This window comes from Salmo salar, chromosome 07, assembly GCF_965601325.2.
Source record: "Salmo salar chromosome 07, fSalSal1, whole genome shotgun sequence".
NCBI classification, from domain to species: domain Eukaryota; kingdom Metazoa; phylum Chordata; class Actinopteri; order Salmoniformes; family Salmonidae; genus Salmo; species Salmo salar.
Window position 1 is genome coordinate 16,650,116 of NC_138297.1, and position 18,763 is coordinate 16,668,878.

Here is an 18,763-nt window from a genome sequence, read left to right on the forward strand (position 1 = left end):
AATGACAAATTCCTCAAAAATACAAAAACTTCAATTTTTCAAACATATGACTATTTCACAGCATTTTAAAGACAAGACTCTCCTTTATCTAACCACACTGTCCGATTTCAAAAAGGCTTTACAGCGAAAGCAAAACATTAGATTATGTCAGCAGAGTACCAAGCCAGAAATAATCAGACACCCATTTTTCAAGCTAGCATATAATGTCACAAAAACCCAGAAGACAGCTAAATGCAGCACTAACCTTTGATGATCTTCATCAGATGACACACCTAGGACATTATGTTATACAATACATGCATGTTTTGTTCAATCAAGTTCATATTTATATCAAAAAACAGCTTTTTACATTAGCATGTGACGTTCAGAACTAGCATACCCCCCGCAAACTTCCGGGGAATTTGCTAACAATTTACTAAATTACTCACGATAAATGTTCACAAAAAGCATAACAATTATTTTAAGAATTATAGATACAGAACTCCTCTATGCACTCGATATGTCCGATTTTAAAATAGCTTTTTGGTGAAAGCACATTTTGCAATATTCTAAGTACATAGCCCAGGCATCACGAGCTAGCTATTTAGACACCCGGCAAGTTTAGCACTCACCAATATCAGATTTACTATTATAAAAGTTTGATTACCTTTTGTTGTCTTCGTCAGAATGCACTCCCAGGACTGCTACATCAATAACAAATGTTGGTTTGGTCCAAAATAATCCATCGTTATATCCGAATAGCGGCGTTTTGTTCGTGCGTCCCAGACACTATCCGAATGGTAAAGAAGGGTCGTGCGCATGGCGCAATTCGTGACAAAAAAAAGCTAAATATTCCATTACCGTACTTCGAAGCATGTCAACCGCTGTTTAAAATCCATTTTTATGCAATTTTTCTCGTAAAAAAGCGATAATATTCCGACCGGGAATGTCCATTTAGCTAAACAGAGGAAAGAAGACAAAGCTTTCGGTCGACGCGGGCACGAGCCTGAGTCTCACAGTACTGTAACCAGCCACTACCCAAACGCGCTACTTTGTTTCAGCCAGAGCCTGCAAAGCCACGATTCAGCTTTTTGCCGCCTTCTGAGAACCTATGGTAGCCGTAGGAAGTGTCACGGGACAGCTAAGATCCTCACTCTTCAATAAACAGAGACAAGAAGAACGACACCTTGTCAGACAGGCCACTTCCTGCATGAAATCTTCTCAGGTTTTTGCCTGCCATATGAGATCTGTTATACTCACAGACACCATTCAAACAGTTTTAGAAACTTTAGGGTGTTTTCTATCCAAAGCCAATAATTATATGCATATTCTAGTTACTGGGCAGGAGTAGTAACCAGATTAAATCGGGTACATTTTTTATCCAGCCGTGAAAATACTGCCCCCTAGCCATAACAGGTTAATTGAAATTCAATTTTGAAGTTGTGCACAATTATCAGTTTCTGTTTGGTTTATATCGCCCATTCATTGTCAGGTAGAGACACATTAGGCCTTGAGACCCAAAAGCATAATCAGTGCTCTACCTCCCCCTTGAAGTGGTCTGGAGCAATAAAGCAGTGACGCAGGGTAACGTACTAAACCACAAATTACCTCTAAATCCCACAGCATAATCTCAAAACTTTTAATTGAGGCACCACTGTACATATCCCAACCAGAGGCCAGGGATTATAGGCAACATCCGCACTGAGCTAAAGGCACTTTCAAGGAGCGGGACACTAATCCGGATGCTTATAAGAAATTTCACTACGACCTCCAATGAGCCATCATACAGGCAAAACATCAATACAGGACTAAAATCGAATCCTGCCACGCTGGCTCTGACACTCATCAAATGTGGGAGGGCTTGCAAACTATTACGGATTACAAAGGGAAACTCAGACGCGAGCTGCCCACTGACACAAGCCTACCAGACAAGCTAAATGCTTTCTATGCTCGCTTTGGGGCATGCAGTACTTAACCATGCATGAGAGCACCAGCTGTTCTGGACGACTGTGTGATCATGGTCTCCGTAGCCGATGTGATTAAGACCTTTAAACAGGTTAACAAATGGATTACCAGAAAGCGCACTCAGGGCATGCTACCAGTTGGACTGACCAGTTGGCAAGTGTTTTCATTGACGGACTCTGTAATACCTACATGTTTCAAGCAGACCGAAGTAACCTGTCTAAATCACGATCTCCCCATAGTATTCACATCTGTAGCCATGAAATGCTTAAAAAGGCTGGTCATGGCTCAGATCAACAACATCATCCCAGGAATCCTGACCTATTCCAATTCGCGTACCGCCCCAATAGATTCACAGATTACACAATCTCTTTTGCACTCCACAGTGCCCTCTCCCACCTGGACAAGAGGAACACCTATGTGAGAATGCTGCTAATTTACCACAGACTACAGCTCAGCTTTCAACCCTTTTCACCTGAACACCTTCCTCTGCAAGTGGATCCTGGACTTCCTGACCCCCCCCAGGTGGTGATGGTAGGCAGCAACGCATCTGCCACACTGACCATCAACACGGAGCACCCTCAGGGGTGCATGCTTAGTCCCCTCCTTTACTCCCTGTTCACCCACAATTGCGTGTTAGTGCATAACTCCAACACCATCAATACATTTGCTGACGACAGAACGGTGGAAGGCCTGATCACCGACGACGATGAGACAGCCTACAGGGAGGAGGTCAGAGAACTGGCACTATGGTGCCAGGACAACAACCTCTCCCTCAATGTCAGCAAGACAAAGGAGCTCATCGGGACTACAGGAAATGGAGGGCCGAGCACACCCCTCAATCACATCGACAGGGCTGTAGTGGAGAGGGTCGAAAGTTTCCTCTGTACCCACATCACTAAGAATCTATCATGGTCCATGCACACCGACACAGTGGTGAAGAGGGCGTCTTCCCCTTCAGGTGGCTGAAAACATTTGGCATGGGTCCTCAGATACTAAAAACGTTCTACAACTGTAGAGCATCTTGACTGGCTATATCACCGCTTGGTATGGCACCTGCTTGGCATTCGACCGCAAGGTGCTACAGAAGGTAATGTGTATGGCCCAGTACATCCCTGCCATTCAGCACCTCTACACCAGGTGGTGTCAGAGGAAGGCCCAACATTTTTTAAAGACTCCAGTCACTCAAGTCACCCAAGATTGTTCTATCTGCTACCGCACGGCAAGTGGTACCGCTGCACCAACCTGACACCAACAGGACCCTGAACAGCTTCTACCATCAAGCCAAAAACCTGTTAAATAGTTTGTCTGGGAAGCTAACTATTTAACTATCTACATTGACCCTTTTTGCACAAACTTTTTTATAAATCATAACATACACTGCTCCTACTGTTTTTATATATCCTGTTGCCTAGTCACGTTATTCCTAGTTATATGTACAGTACCAGTCAAAAGTTTGGACACACCTACTCATTCAAGGGTTTTTCTTTATTTTTACTATTTTCTACAATGTAAAATAGTAGTGAAGACATCAAATCTATGAAATAACACATATGGTATCATGTAGTAACCACAAAATTGTTAAACAAATTAAAATGTATTTTATATTTGACATTCTTCAAAGTAGCGCTTGATGGTTTTTGCGACTGCACTTGAAGAAACTTTCAAAGTTCTTGAAATTTTCCAGATTGACTGACCTTCATGTCTTAAAGTAATGATGGACTGTCGTTTCTCTTTGCTTATTTGAGCTGTTCCTGCCATAATATGGATTTGGTCTTTTACCAAATAGGGCTATCTTCTGTATACCACCCCTACCTTGTCAAAACACAACTGATTGGCTCAAACGCATTAACCTGTCTGGGAACCTGGGACGCTTGCGTCCCACCCTAGTCAACAGCCAGTGGAATCGCGTCGCGTGAAATACAAATACCTCATAAATGCTATAACTTCAATTTCTCAAACATATGACTATTTTACACCATTTTATAGATACACCTCTCCTGAATCGAACCACGTTGTCCGATTTCAAAAAGGCTTTACAGCAAAAGCAAAACATTAGATTATGTTAGGAGAGTACCCAGCCCAAAATAATCACACTGCCATTTTCAAAGCAACTAGCATGCATCACAAATACCCAAAACACAGCTAAATGCAGCACTAACCTTTGACAATCTTCATCAGATGACACTCCTAGGACATCATGTTACACAATACATGCATTTTTTGTTCGATAAAATTTATATTTATATATAAAAACAACATTTTACATCGGCGCGTGACGTTCAGAAAATATTTTTGTGAATGCAACTGCCAGATTTAAAAATAACTTTACTGGGAAATCACACTTTGCAATAAACGAGGTGCTATGCTCAGAAAAATAGGCTAGGCGATATAGGTTAGCGCCATCTTGGAACCATCTAAAATCAAATATACTATTGTAAATATTCCCATACCTTTGATTATCTTCATCAGAAGGCACTTCCAGGAATCCCAGGTCCACAACAAATGTAGTTTTGTTCTAAAAAGTTAATAATTTATGTCCCAATAGCTCCTTCTTGTTAGCGCGTTCCGAAGGCTACTCATAATGTACTGAAGCGTGCGGGACTTGTCGTCACGAATGTGCAAAAAATATATATTTACGTTCATTCAAACATGTCAAACGTTGTATAACATAAATCTTTAGGGCCTTTTTCAATCAGAGCTTCAATAATATTCAAGGCGGACGATTGCATTGTCTTACTAAACGTTTCAGAACGAAAGGGTACCCACGGGCGCCCGCGTTTAGTAGTAATGGCCCTCCCTCTATGACCAACTTTCCAGGCCTCTCGTTCGCTCAGTTTCTGGAGAAGACTCAAACCACTTTGTAAAGACTGTTGACATCTAGTGGAAGCCTTAGGAAGTTAGGAAGCTAAATGGATCCTAACTCACGGTGTGTTTCATAGGCAAAGTGTTGAAGGTGATTCCACAAATCAGATTTCCACTTCCTGCATGGAATCTTCTCAGGTTTTGGCCTGCCATATGAGTTCTGTTATACCCACAAACACCATTCAAACAGTTTTCGGAACTTTAGAGTGTTTTCCATCCAAATCTACTAATTATATGCATATTCTAGTTACTGGGCAGGAGTAGTAACCAGATTAAATCGGGTACGTTTTTTATCCGGCTGTGCAAATACTGCCCCCTAGCCCCAACAGGTTAATTAAGAAGGAAAGAGATTCCACAAATATGTGAGTATGCCAAGCTATCATCAAGGCAAAGGGTGGCTACTTTGAATAAAAAAATATACAAAATATTCTGATTTGGTTAAAAACTTCTCTAGGATAGGTGGGACGCTGACCAACATCCATTGAAAGTGCAGGGTGCCAAATTCAAACTACGGAATTGTAAATATTTAACAATCTTGAAAATACACATGCAATATGTCAAAATAAAGCTTAACTTCTTGTTAATCCAACCAAGGTGTCAGATTTCAAAAAGGCTTTACGGCGAAAGCATACCATGCGATTATCTGAGGACAGCACCCAGCACACAAATGCATAACAATCATTTTCAATCAGGCAGGTTGCGACACGAAAGTCAGAAATAGCGATATAAAAAATGCCTTACCTTTGATGATCTTCTTCTGTTGGCACTCAAAATAGGTCCTATTCACATCACAAATGGTCCTTTTGTTCGATAATGTTCTTTTTTATATCCATAAAAACTCAGTTTAGCTGGCGCGCATCAGTCAATAATCCACTAAATTTCCCTCCTTCAAAACGCATACAAAATGAATCCCAAATGTTATTAATAAACTTTTCCAAAAAAGTCAAACAACATTTATAATCATTCCTTAGGTATCCTAATACGCAAATAAACAATCAAATTTAAGACGGAGAATCGTTGTTGTCTTTACCTGTGATAAACAACAAAGAATGCGCTTTCCTCCACACGCTTGGATACAACACTAAAGCCAAAATGGGAGCCACCTAGAAAAACTACAATTTCTGGGTAATTTTTCTAAAAACAGTCTGAAACTCTTTCTAAAGACTGTTGACATTTAGTGGAAGCCCTAGGAACTGCAATTTGGGAGGACTTATAATTAAAGTTCTAGCCATTGAAAACAGTGGTAAGCTGAATTGTTTGGGGGGGGGGGATGGTTTGTCCTCGGGGTTTCACCTGCCATATCAGTTATGTTATACTCACAGACATCATTTAAACAGTTTTAGAAACTTTAGAGTGTGTTCTATCTAAATCTACCAATTATATGCATATCCTAGCTTCTGGGCCTGGGAACAGGCAGTTTACTTTGGGCATGCTTTTCATCCGGACGTGAAAATACTGCCCCCTAACTCAATGAAGTTAACACTTTTTTGGTTACTACATGATTCCATATGTGTTATGTCATAGTTTTGAAGTCTTCGCTATTATTCTACAATGTAGAAAATAGTACAAATAAAGAAAAACAAACCTTTGACTAGTACTGTGCATACCTACCTCAATTACCTCGTACCCCTGCGCATCAACTCGGTACTGGTACCCTGTGCATATAGCCAAGTTATCGTTACTCAATGTGTATTTATTATTACCCTTATTATTAAGTGTTTTACTTTTCTATTATTTCTCTATTTTCTATTTTCATTGTTGGGAAGGGCCCGTAAATAAGCATTTCACTGTTAAACCTGTTCTTTACGAATACAATTTGATATGATTTTTAAGTTGATATGACCTCCTAGAGCCCAGATGCATCCCAAATGGCACTCTACTCCCTCTATAGTGCACTATGGGCCCTGGTCAAAAGTAGTGCATTATACATGAAATAGGGTGCCATTTGGGACTCAGACCCTGCGCACTATAACATTCATCACTGTCTGGGCTGAGGAGATGAACCAAAACACTGACCACCATTCTGTTATCTTCTCTAACTCTAGAAGAAGAATACAGCATAGAACATTCTCACTGTGTCTCACAGTTGACCCAAAATTGAGCACATATTTTAGTTGGAATGTCACATGCACAAATACAGTGACATGCCTTCCTTGCAAACTTAAAACCCAACAATGCAATAATCAACAGTGATGTATTACTAGAAGAAAACACACAAGAAATATGATAAGAAATATGAGCTAAACAATAAAGTAAGTAAGCATACTATATACAGGAAATATTGTGTGAGTATGCAAATTGTGGAGTGAGTGTTTGTGTGTGTGTTGGATTGACACTGTGTGTGAGTCTGTAGGGCTCTGTTAGTGTATATAGAGAAAATTGAAATAAAGGTCAATAAAGATACAAGGTTAACTCAGATATTCCTTGTAGCTATTTTGTTAGCTCTTTTGTTAGCTTTTTGTTAGCTATTTGGTTAGCTATTTTGCTAGCTTTTTATCAGTCATATTGCTTGGGGATAGAAAGCTGTTCGTGAGCCTGTTGGGGTCCGCACAACCCTCTGTACCGCCATGCGATCGAGGGTGGTGCTATTGCCATACCAAGCAGTGATGCTCAATATGCTCTCATTGGTACCACTGTTGAAACTTTTGAGGATTTGAGGGCCGACGCCAAACGTTTTCAACCTCCTGAGGGGGAAGAGGGACTGTCGCGCTTTCTTCACGACTGTGCGTGTGTGTTTGGACCATTTCAAGTCTTTAGTGATTTGGACATGAGGAACTTGAAGCTGTCTACCTGCTCCATGTAGACTTGGGTCTAGGGTGTCTGGGATGGTGGAGTTAATGTGTGCCATAACCAGCCTCTCAAAGCATTTCATGATTACAGAAGTGCTGCAGGGTGGAAATCATTGTGGCATGAAGCCTTAGAGTTCTTAGGAACAGGAATGATTGTAGTCATCTTAAAACATGTAGGGATTACAGACTGGGACAAGGAGATGTTGAACACTTCCTTGAATATGCCTGCTCTGAGAACATGCTCTGAAATACAGTCGGGGCCCGCAGCCTTGTGGGTGTTGACCTGATTAAAGACCATTCTCACGGCGGCCTTGGAGAGCGAGATCACCCAATCCTCTGGGCTGGTGATGGCCCTCACACCTGGGTCGGTGTTGTTGTTGTTATTGAGTTAGTCTGGTAGAGAGGAGACGTTGGGCAGATCACGGCTGGTTCTTCCTTTGTAATCCGTAATGGACTGGAGCCTCTGACACATGCGGCTGGCGTTGGAGGCTGTGTAATAGGACTCCACCTTGTTCCTTTATTGTCCCTTTGCTTGTTTGATGACTCCGTGGAGGTCATAGTACCTTCTTGTACTTATTCCTGTCATTGGCCGTAGCATCAGGCTTGTCTACGATAGCTCTGTGTGCGGTAGCCCTGTTCTTTAGTTTAGCACCAACCTCTGTGTTATTCCAGAGCTTTCGATTGGGGAAGCAGCAAACCCTCACCGTGGGTACAACGTCGCCGTGGGTACAATGTCTGCATTTTCTAATGAAGCCAGGGAAGGAGGAGGTTAGCTCGTCAATGTTATCGGCGGTCTCAAAACATATTCCAATCAGCGCTAGCAAAGCAGTCCTGTATTATAACCTCTGATTCTGGTGACCGTTTCTCAACAGAGCAAATCGCGGGTACTTCCTGTTTCAGCTTCTGCTTGTACAGAGTCATGATCTGATTTGCCGGATGGCAGGCGAGGGAGGGTATTGTATGCTTGCTTGTGGGTAGAATAGCAGTGGTGTAGGACTTCATCGCCCCTAGTGGCGTTGGAGAGGTGTTGATGGAAGTTGGACATCACTTAGCTTAGTGACGCAAAAATCTAAATTGCCGGCAACCAGAAAGGCAGCTTCTGGTTGTAGGTTTTCCTGCTTGTTTATAGCCTTGTACTGTTCGTTAAGCTCAAGCTTGTTATTTGTATTGTCCTGAGGTGGACAGTATACAGCAGTCTCGATAACAGCTGAAAACTAGAAGGGTCAGCATTTGACCATCAGATATTCAAAGACGGGTGAACAGTGGGTCGACACTTCAACCGCTTTGGAATTAGCACAGTTGTTGGTGTTGCTGAAGAGGCAACCCCCCCCTCCGATTTCCCCGACTCCACTGTCCTGTCTGCCCACTTGAATGGAGAGAATCCATTGAGTTGGAAGGCGTGGGGGTGTCTTGTCCGAGAGCCATGTTTCTGAAAAGCAACACATTTTGCTATTCCAAGAGTCCCATTGGTAGCAAATCTGCGATCGGAGGTCCTCCATCTTATTATCAAATGGCCAGTAGAATGGAGGGAAGAGGTGGTCGGTTTTCCCTTTGCCTTAATCTCATCAGGATCCCCGCTCTCTGGCCTCTGTAACGCCGCCGTTTCCTCTTGCGTAGCCTGAAAATTGGATCGGAATTACAGAGAGCCCAGGGCAGATGAGTCGAAGTTGAAAGTAGATGCCCTAATTGGGGTAAGTAACTGCCGATCTGATGATCAAAAGTTATTTTACTATCACTCGCGAAGGGATACAGAGAGGGAGAGAGGGGGAAGAGAAAGAGAGAGATCACTAATTACCACAGACCAATTATCAATCCAATGAAGGGACCAAGGGAGGAACGCAGCTGGAACGGGACCCACAATACCCCACACAGGTCTACTGGAACTTAGCCAAGGGACAAATAATGTGTTTGTGTGTCCTAGTGTGTGTGTTTGTTTGTGCTCAATCTTGCAAAACAAGACAAAAACAGCTATTTGGCATATTTGCTACACTTAATGGTTATTTTTCTCAATGGAATGCATTATAGCCAGCCCACTGACTCTTCAAAATGCTAACTGCTAACTTTTATACAACTGCATTGTGTGCACTTTTTGGAGTACCTCCAGCAATAAGAATTCATATTTGATAAGTGATTTTGCTTCTCTTAAAATCTGAGGGCATCATTCCGTTCTACAGCTAATGAATCTACAGTATTGATTAAAATGCCTTACAGCCTTGACTGCGGCGTATTAAGTGTCAAACACACATTAGTTTAAGGAAGATGACTGTGAACCATCATTTACTTATTCAATTACTCTGACAGTTCTTTCACCTAGTGGGCTTATTTCTTCTCTCATGCCAAAGATTCATATTTGGGGCACTTTTATGAATGTACTCTCCAGAGTTTTGCTGAAATTATAAACACAAACGCTGCCTGTGGCACTGCATTTTGTTTGCAAGGGTTGCCCTTTTAGCCAATGGTTCCCTGGGAAATATAGACCACAATAAATGTTTCATTTCAATGGGACTTCCTGGTTTAGATAAAGGCTGATGATAAGAAATGCCAGGAGCTAAATAGAGTTGTTTATTCTTATTGCACTTGCATCAAAGGAGTGTTGATGCACAGATGTTTCATCATTTAGTTTGGCAGTCACATCAAAGCTCTCTAGCACAGAATAATGATACATTTAAACTGAAAAAAATAATTGGACCAAAAAGTTGATCAATTAATAAAGTTATGGAACGAATACAATGGTTATTGCTTTACATAGTACAATTAAATACAGTTAACTTCAATAATGCCAATCTTCAATAACTGTCAATCTCTGGCTTGTCCATAAAAAGCCCTCACCTCTCCCAAGACAGTGTTGTGTGAATTTAAGAGCTCACAAAGGAATATGGACATGAACACAGCTCTGTGTCTGCTTCAGATATCAATCCCAATCTATACCCTATTCTCTCATTCCCTATAACTCTCTGCCATGAATCAATTATGGAGACATGTTACACTTTATTCCATAACCGTGAGCATTTTATCAAGGTGGATGGAACTCGTTCCCAGGAGTATACCACTAACAGCTGGTTCGAAATTTCACTCCTCTGTTCCAATACATTATGATAACCAGTGTTTACTGGCAGACTACCTGAATAAACAGCTGTTGGGATGTGACAGTCCTGTCTGCTCCAATAGCAAGTGCGGCTGCCAGCATGTCAACTTCTCAAGTCTCAAAACTGGATAGACATGAGACAGAGAGAGAGAAATAATTTAGAAATGTGCTGGAAAATCGTTGTTTTATCATCACATGTGAGCGGGTAGTCCAAATATTCCCGTAACTTCAACGCTTCTTCCAAAATGTTTGATTAGGTATAATATCTGTCTGTAATCTAGCAGTAGGAACGTGCTGAAAAATGTCAGCATGTTAAATAAATATGAGCAAACACCTGCTGTCTTAGGCGTTTTGCTGCCCCAAAACATGTTTTTTTTGTTATCATATGTTGTGTAGGGCAGGTTTCCCAACCGGCAGGGTGGTTTATTTAGCCCCCCAAGTTCGCTGAGCAAAAAAATTATATATATATATTTATTACGCTGAGTATACCAAACAAGAGGAACATCTTTTGCCCTCAGAACAGCTTCAATTCGTCAGGGTATGGACTCGACAAGGTGTTGAAAGTGTTCCACAGGGATGCTGGCCCACTTTGACTCCAACGCTTCCCACAGTTGTGTCAAGTTGGCTGGATGTCGTTTGGGTGGTGGACCGTTCTTGATACACATGGAAAACTGTTGAGCGTGAAACACCCAGCAGTGTTGCAGTTCTTGACACAAACCAGTGCTCCTGGTACCTACAACCATACCCCGTTCAAAGACACTTAACTCCGTTGTCTTGCCCGTTCCCCCTCTGAATGGCACGCATACACAATCCATGTCTCAATTATCTCAAGGCTTAAAGAAATCCTTCTTTAACCTGTCTCACCCCCTTCATCCGCACTGATTGAAGTGGATTTAACAAGTCACATCAATAGATTGTTGGACATAAAAGACAGTAAAAACACCAGGAAAGTGATTTTAATTTTGGAAATCTGTTCCAAAGTATTCTCATGTTTAGCCTAATAGAGAGTCACTAACATAGACACGTGATGGTATACAAATATAAGCAAGGTTTGAAATGATTCAGTTTTAGTAAAATATTAAGTATGTTTGGACTTCTTGTGGTCAATTTGCAACATACAAATTATTTGTATTTACAGTGCTTTCAGAAAGTATTCACATCGCAAACTTTTTCCACATTTGGTTGTGTTACAGACTGAATTGAAAATGTATTAAATTGAGATTTTGTTGTCACTGGTCTACGCACAATACCCCATAATGTCAAAGTGGAATAATGTTTTTCAAAATATGTACAAATTAATAAAAAATGAAAAGCTAAAATGTCTTGAATCAATTAGTATTCAACCCCTTTGTTATGGTATGCCTAAATGAGTTATGGTGTAAAAATGTGCTTAACAAGTCACGTAATACGTTTTATGCACTCAACCTGTGTGCAATAATAGTGTTTAACATGATTTCGAATGAATACCTCATCTCTGTACCCCACAAATACAATTATCTGTAAGGTCCCTCAGTTGAACAGTGAATTTCAAACACAGATTCAACCACAAAAACAAGGGAGGTTTTCCAGTGCCATGCAAAGAAGGGCACCTATTGGTAGATGGGTAAAATATAAAAAAAGCAGACACTGAATTTGAGCATGGTGAAGTTTTTTTCTTTATTTTTATTTCACCTTTATTGAACCAGGTAGTCTAGTTGAGAACAAGTTCTCATTTACAACTGCGACCTGGCCAAGATAAAGCAAAGCGGTGTGACAAACAAAAACACTGAGTTACACATAAACAAACGTACAGTCAATAACACAATAGAACAATCTATGTACAGTCTGTGCAAATGTAGAAGAGTAGGGATGTAAGGCGATAAATAGGCCATAGAGGCGAAATAATTACAATTTAGCATTAACACTGGAGAAATAGATGTGCAGATGATGATGTGCAAGTAGAGATACAGGGGTGCAAAAGAGCAAGAGGATAAATAACAATATGGGGATGAGGTAGTTGGGTGTGCTATTTACAGATTGGCTATGTTACAGGTACAGTGATCGGTAAGCTGCTCTGACAGCTGATGCTTAAAGTTAGAGAGGGAGATATAACACTCCAGCTTCAGTTATATATGCAATTCGTTCCAGTCATTGGCAGCAGAGAACTGGAAGGAAAGGCGGCCAAAGAAGTGTTGGCTTTGGGATGACCAGTGAAATATACCTGCTGGAGCGCGTGCTACGGGTGGGTGTTGCTATGGTGATCGTGAGCTGAGATAAGGTGGGACTTTACCTAGAAAAGACTTATAGATGACCTGGAGCCAGTAGCCAGTGGGTTTCACAATGAATATGTAGTGAGCGCCAGCCAGCAAGATCATACAGGTCGCAGTGGTGGGTAGTATATGGGGCTTTGGTGACAAAATGGATGGCACTGTGATAGACTACATCCAGTTTGCTGAGTAGAGTGTTGGAGGTTATTTTGTAAATGACATCGCCGAAGTCAAGGATCGGTAGGATAGTCAGTTTTACGAGGGTATGTTTGGCAGCATGTTATTAAACACAAGTCATTAAATACACTTTAGATGGTGTATCAATACACCCAGTCACTACAAAGATACAGGCGTCCTTCCTAACTCAGTTGCCAGAGAGAAAGGAAACAACTCAGAGATTTCACGATAAAGCCAATGTTGACATTTAACAGTCACCAAGTTTAATGGCTGTGAAAGGAGAAAACTGAGGATGGATCAACAGCATTGTAGTTACTCCACAAGACTAACCTAATTGACAGAGTGAAAAGAGGGAAACCTGTACAGAATACAAATATTCCAAAACATGCATCCTGTTTGCAAAAAGGAAATAAATTAATACTGCAAAAAATGTGCCAAAGCAATTAACTTTTGTGCTGAATATGAAGTGTTATGTTTGGGGCAAATCCAAACTAACAAATGACTGAGTACCACTCTCCATATTTTCAAGCATAGTGGTGGCTGCATCATGTTATGGGTACGCTTGTAATCGTGAAGGACTGGGGAGTTTTTCACAGTAAAAAAATGTACAGAATGGAGCTAAGCACAGGCAAAATCCTGGAGGAAAACCTGGTTCAGTTTGCTTTCCACCAGACACTGGGAAACTAATTCACCTTTCAGCAGAACAATAACCTAAAATACAAGGACAAATATACACTGGAGTTGCTTACAAAGAGCACATTGAATGTTCTTTAGTGGCCAAGTTACAGTTTTGACTTAAAATCTACTTTAAAATCTATGGAAAGACCTGAAAATGGTTATCTAACAATGGTCAACAACCAATTTGACAGAGCTTGAAGAATTTCTTCAATAATAACGGGCAAATGTTGAACAATCCAGTTGTGAAGCTCTTAGAGACTTACCCAGAAAGATTCTACAAAGTATGGACTCAGGGGTGTGAATACTTATGTAAATTAGATATTTCTGTATTTCATTTTCAATACATTTGCAAAAAAAACAACAATGTATCACCTTGTCATTATGGGGTATTGTGTGAAGATTGGTGAGAAAAAAATACATTTAATCCATTTTGAATTAAGGCTGTAACACAACGAAATGATGAATAAGTCAAGGGAATGAATACTTTCTTCAGGCGCTGTATGTTTCAGCCAGCCTACCATCCGTGCAAGAAAAAATTGGCCAATACACTTTCAAAAGTGTTTTGCAGTTGTCCTCATAGGGAGGACCCTTTGAAGAACCTCTTTTGGGTTCCATGTAGAACCCTCTGTGTAAAGGGGTCTTAATGGAACACAAAAGGTTTCTACCTGGAAAAAAAGGGGTTCTTCAAAGGGTTTGAAGAATCCTTTTCGTTTCTAGATAGCACCTTTTTCTCGTAGGTGGGAAGTGATTCGGCGTGCGCTGCTCTCCTTCAACCTGATTGTTGTCAGTGAAATATCACAATACAACACCAAAGACAGAAAATAAATAATATGGTTGGGTGGTTAGGAAAATAGTGTTCGATTCTAATTATGGTTGAAGCATAAATTATTTTATTCTAATTAGTTGGTATTTCAGTTAGGCAGAAGCCCAGGTTTAAATTCAGTCACCAAAAACAGTGTGAATTTCACCTTCATGAGGCCGTCTTCATGTGCTGACTCTGTTTGATGCAATGCTACCAGCCTACACGTTTTTGTTAGCTTCAGTGCAGGATTCACATTCTATTTGAAATATTGAGCCAACAACAACATTGTTGAGATTTACATTATGTTTTTCATTGTGGTTTCTACATAGTCAATTAGGCTTCAAATGCCCATTACATTTTTTCAGTTCTATAGTCAATTATAAACTGGGTGGTTCAAGCCCTGAATGCTGATTGGCTGATAGCTGTGGTATATCAGACCGGGTAATTACATTGGCTACCAGTTCATAATAGCAATAAGGCACCTCGGGGGTTTGTGGCATATGGCCAAAATACCACGGCTAAGGGCTGTTCTTTTGCACTACGCATCTCGGAGTGCCTGGACACAGCCCTTAGCTGTGGTATATTGGCCATATTCCACACCCCCTCGTGCCTTATTGCTTAAGTATAGCCTACTTTTTCAGCCAGCTGCCAGCACATGAAACACTCAAGAATCAGATGCAATAACATGACAGTTTTTGCAAGTGCAAACTCTCTCTGTGAGTTTTATTATTGGGCTGATAATTTCTTCCTTCAGGCCAGTAACATTCACCTGTAAAATGACCCTGAATCTTGAACTTGACTTCTGATGGAAGACCACACATATTGTAAGACTTGTGATGGAAGATAGAGGTCGACCGATTATGATTTTTCAACGCCAATACCGATTATTGGAGGGCCAAACAAAAGCCGACACCGATTAATCGGCCGATTTTTTTATTTTTATTTTTTATTTGTAATAATGACAATTACAACAATACTGAATGAACACTTATTTTAACTTAATATAATACATCAATAAAATCAATTTAGCCTCAAATAAATAATGAAACATGTTAAATTTGGTTTAAATAATGCAAAAACAAAGTGTTGGAGAAGAAAGTAAAAGTGCAATATGTGCCATGTAAAAAAGCTAACGTTTAATTTCCTTGCTCAGAACATGAATACATATGAAAGCTGGTGGTTCCTTTTAACATGAGTCTTCAATATTCCCAGGTAAGAAGTTTTAGGTTGTAGTTATTATAGGAAATATAGGACTATTTCTCTCTATACGATTTGTATTTCATATACCTTTGACTATTGGATGTTCTTATAGGCACTTTAGTATTGCCAGTGCAACAGTATAGCTTCCGTCCCTCTCCTCGCTCCTACCTGGGCTTGAACCAGGAACACATCGACAACAGCCACTCTCGAAGCAGCTTTACCCATGCAGAGCAAGGGGAACAACCACTCCAAGTCTCAGAGCGAGTGACGTTTGAAACGCTATTAGCGCGCACCCGGCTAACTAGCTAGCCATTTCACATCGGTTACACCAGCCTCATCTTGGGAGTTGATAGGCTTGAAGTCATAAACTTCGCAATGCATCGTGAAGGGCTGCTGGCAAAACGAACGAAAGTGCTGTTTTGAATGAATGCTTACGAGCCGGCTGCTGCCTACCATTGCTCAGTCAGACTGCTCTATCAAATCATAGACTTAATTATAACATAATAACACACAGAAATACGAGCCTTAGGTCATTAATATGGTCGAATCCGGAAACTATCATCTCGAAAACAAAACGTTTTTCCTGTCAGTGAAATACGGAACCGTTCCGTATTTTATCTAACGGGTGGCATCCCTAAGTCTAAATATTCCTGTTACATTGCCCAACCTTCAATGTTACGTCATAATTACGTAAAATTCTGGCAAATTAGTTCGCAACGAGCGAGGCGGCCCAAACTGTTGCATATACCCTGACTCTGCGTGCAACGAACGCTAGAGATGTGACATAATTTCATGTTAGCAGGCAATATTAACTAAATATGCAGGTTTAAAAATATATACTTGTTTATTGAGTTTAAAGAAAGGCATTGATGTTTATGGTTAGGTACATTGGTGCAACGACAGTGCTTTTTTCGCAAATGCGCTTGTTAAATCATCACCTGTTTGGCGAAGTAGGCTATGATTCAATGATAAATTAACAGGCACCGCATCGATTATATACAATGCAGGACACGTTAGATAAACTAGTAATATCATCAACCATGTGTAGTTAACTAGTGATTATGTTAAGATTGATAGTTTTTTATAAGATAAGTGTAATGCTAGCTAGCAACTTACCTTGGCTTCTTGCTGCCCTCGCGTAACAGGCTCCTCGTGAAGTGCAATGTAAGGCAGGTGGTTAGAGCGTTGGACTAGTAACCGGAAGGTTGCAAAAACGAATCCCGAATCCCCCCTGAACAAGGCAGTTAACCCCCGTTCCTAGGCCGTCATTGAAAATAAGAATGTGTTCTTAATCTGACTTGCCTAGTTAAATGAAGGTGTAAAAAAAAATAATAATAATAATAATTGGGCAAATCGGTGGCCAAAAATACCGATTACCGATTGTTATGAAAACTTGAAATCGGACCTAATTAATCGGCCATTCCGATTAATCGGTCGACCTCTAATGGAAGACCACACATATAGTAAGACTTGTGATGGAAGACCACACATATTGTAAGACTTGTGATGGAAGACCACACATATAGTAAGACTTGTGATGGAAGACCACACATATAGTAAGACTTGTGATGTAAGACCACACATATAGTAAGACTTGTGATGGAAGACCACACATATTGAAAGACTTGTGATGGAAGACCACACATATTGTAAGACTTGTGATGGAAGACCACACATACAGTAAGACATGTGATGGAAGACCACACATACAGTAAGACTTGCCATGTTATATATGGTTCTTGTCATCATCCTGAGAAATCCCACCCTGGAGATTCTGCAATGCAAGTGTGAATTAATGCTGGACAGCTTTTTTAATATTGCTGTTTGGTTGTTGTCCACTCCAGGGGAGCTGTACATCGGTGGCGTGGGGAAGAGCATGTACAACAGTTTGCCCAAGCTGATCGCATCCCGGGACGGGTACCAGGGCTGCCTGGCCTCAGTGGACCTCAACGGGAAACTACCAGACCTGATCGCAGACGCCCTCCACAGGATGGGCCAGGTGGAGCGAGGCTGCGACGGTGAGTTAATGCTCGCACACAGAGGTGTCATAGGGTGCACAAGGGCACATACCCCCCTCACGTTGGCTTTAGCCAGCCAGCTAGAGAGGTTCCCAATCTCTCGACCTCATTACTAGCTACCAAGCCATTTCAGCGTATTAATCATGTTAGAGTAGCTTGTCTAACTTTCTTAGCTGGCATGCCTGCTGCCAAGGTTGGTAGAAAACTTTAGAAAAGCAAACAATAACTAAATGTACTGAATAAGACTCACATTCCTATCAATCTTTTACCCAGACTTTAGCAGAGATGCAGAGAAGCATTTTAGTTTCTTTAAAAAAAGAACCATCAATCAGGAGGATACAGACGACTCAAGAAGTATGTTTAGATATGTAGAAAAATACTTGGTGTTAGTGTAATCTGGCACTTTGTGATAATATCATGATATTTGTGTATACATTTTGATGCCATGATATGTGCCTGTATTGATGATGTGTGTTACGATCCCATGTACGGTGTTGTAATGTGGATGTAATATTCTCGGTGTGTTAGTGCAGTATATTCAGAATGACACTCTCATTAAAATGACAAATGAACAGATAAGGAGGTATGCTTAGATAACCTACGCAGAAAAATAGACATTTGTTTTTACATCAAATTATGCATGATGATTATGGCTCTAGATTGCAGGTGTTTGAAAAAGTCCAAATTCTCCGACCTCCATGCCCACGATCTTTACTAGGTATCCTCCTTTCCCTTTCCCTTTATACCCCTGCTAAGATAATGGGTGCCACACACACACACACACACACACACACACACACACACACACACACACACACACACACACACACACACACACACACACACACACACACACACACACACACACACACACACACACACACACACACACACACACACACACACACACACACACACACTTGGCATTCACCCAGGCAGCCTCATCAGTCTTTAACATCCCA

At 40.9% G+C, this 18,763-nt stretch overlaps 1 protein-coding gene across 9 annotated transcripts in view; it reads left to right on the forward strand.

Moving 5' to 3' along the window:
- The window catches only part of LOC106608688 (neurexin-2), a 1,074,993-nt gene that overhangs the window by 613,957 nt on the left and 442,273 nt on the right, over positions 1-18,763 (forward strand). For all 9 annotated transcript variants that reach the window (XM_045721575.2, XM_045721576.2, XM_045721574.2 and 6 more), the window contains one exon: positions 17,628-17,801. In XM_045721575.2, the coding sequence (XP_045577531.1) occupies positions 17,628-17,801 (174 nt within the window). The remainder of the gene's footprint in view (positions 1-17,627; positions 17,802-18,763) is intronic.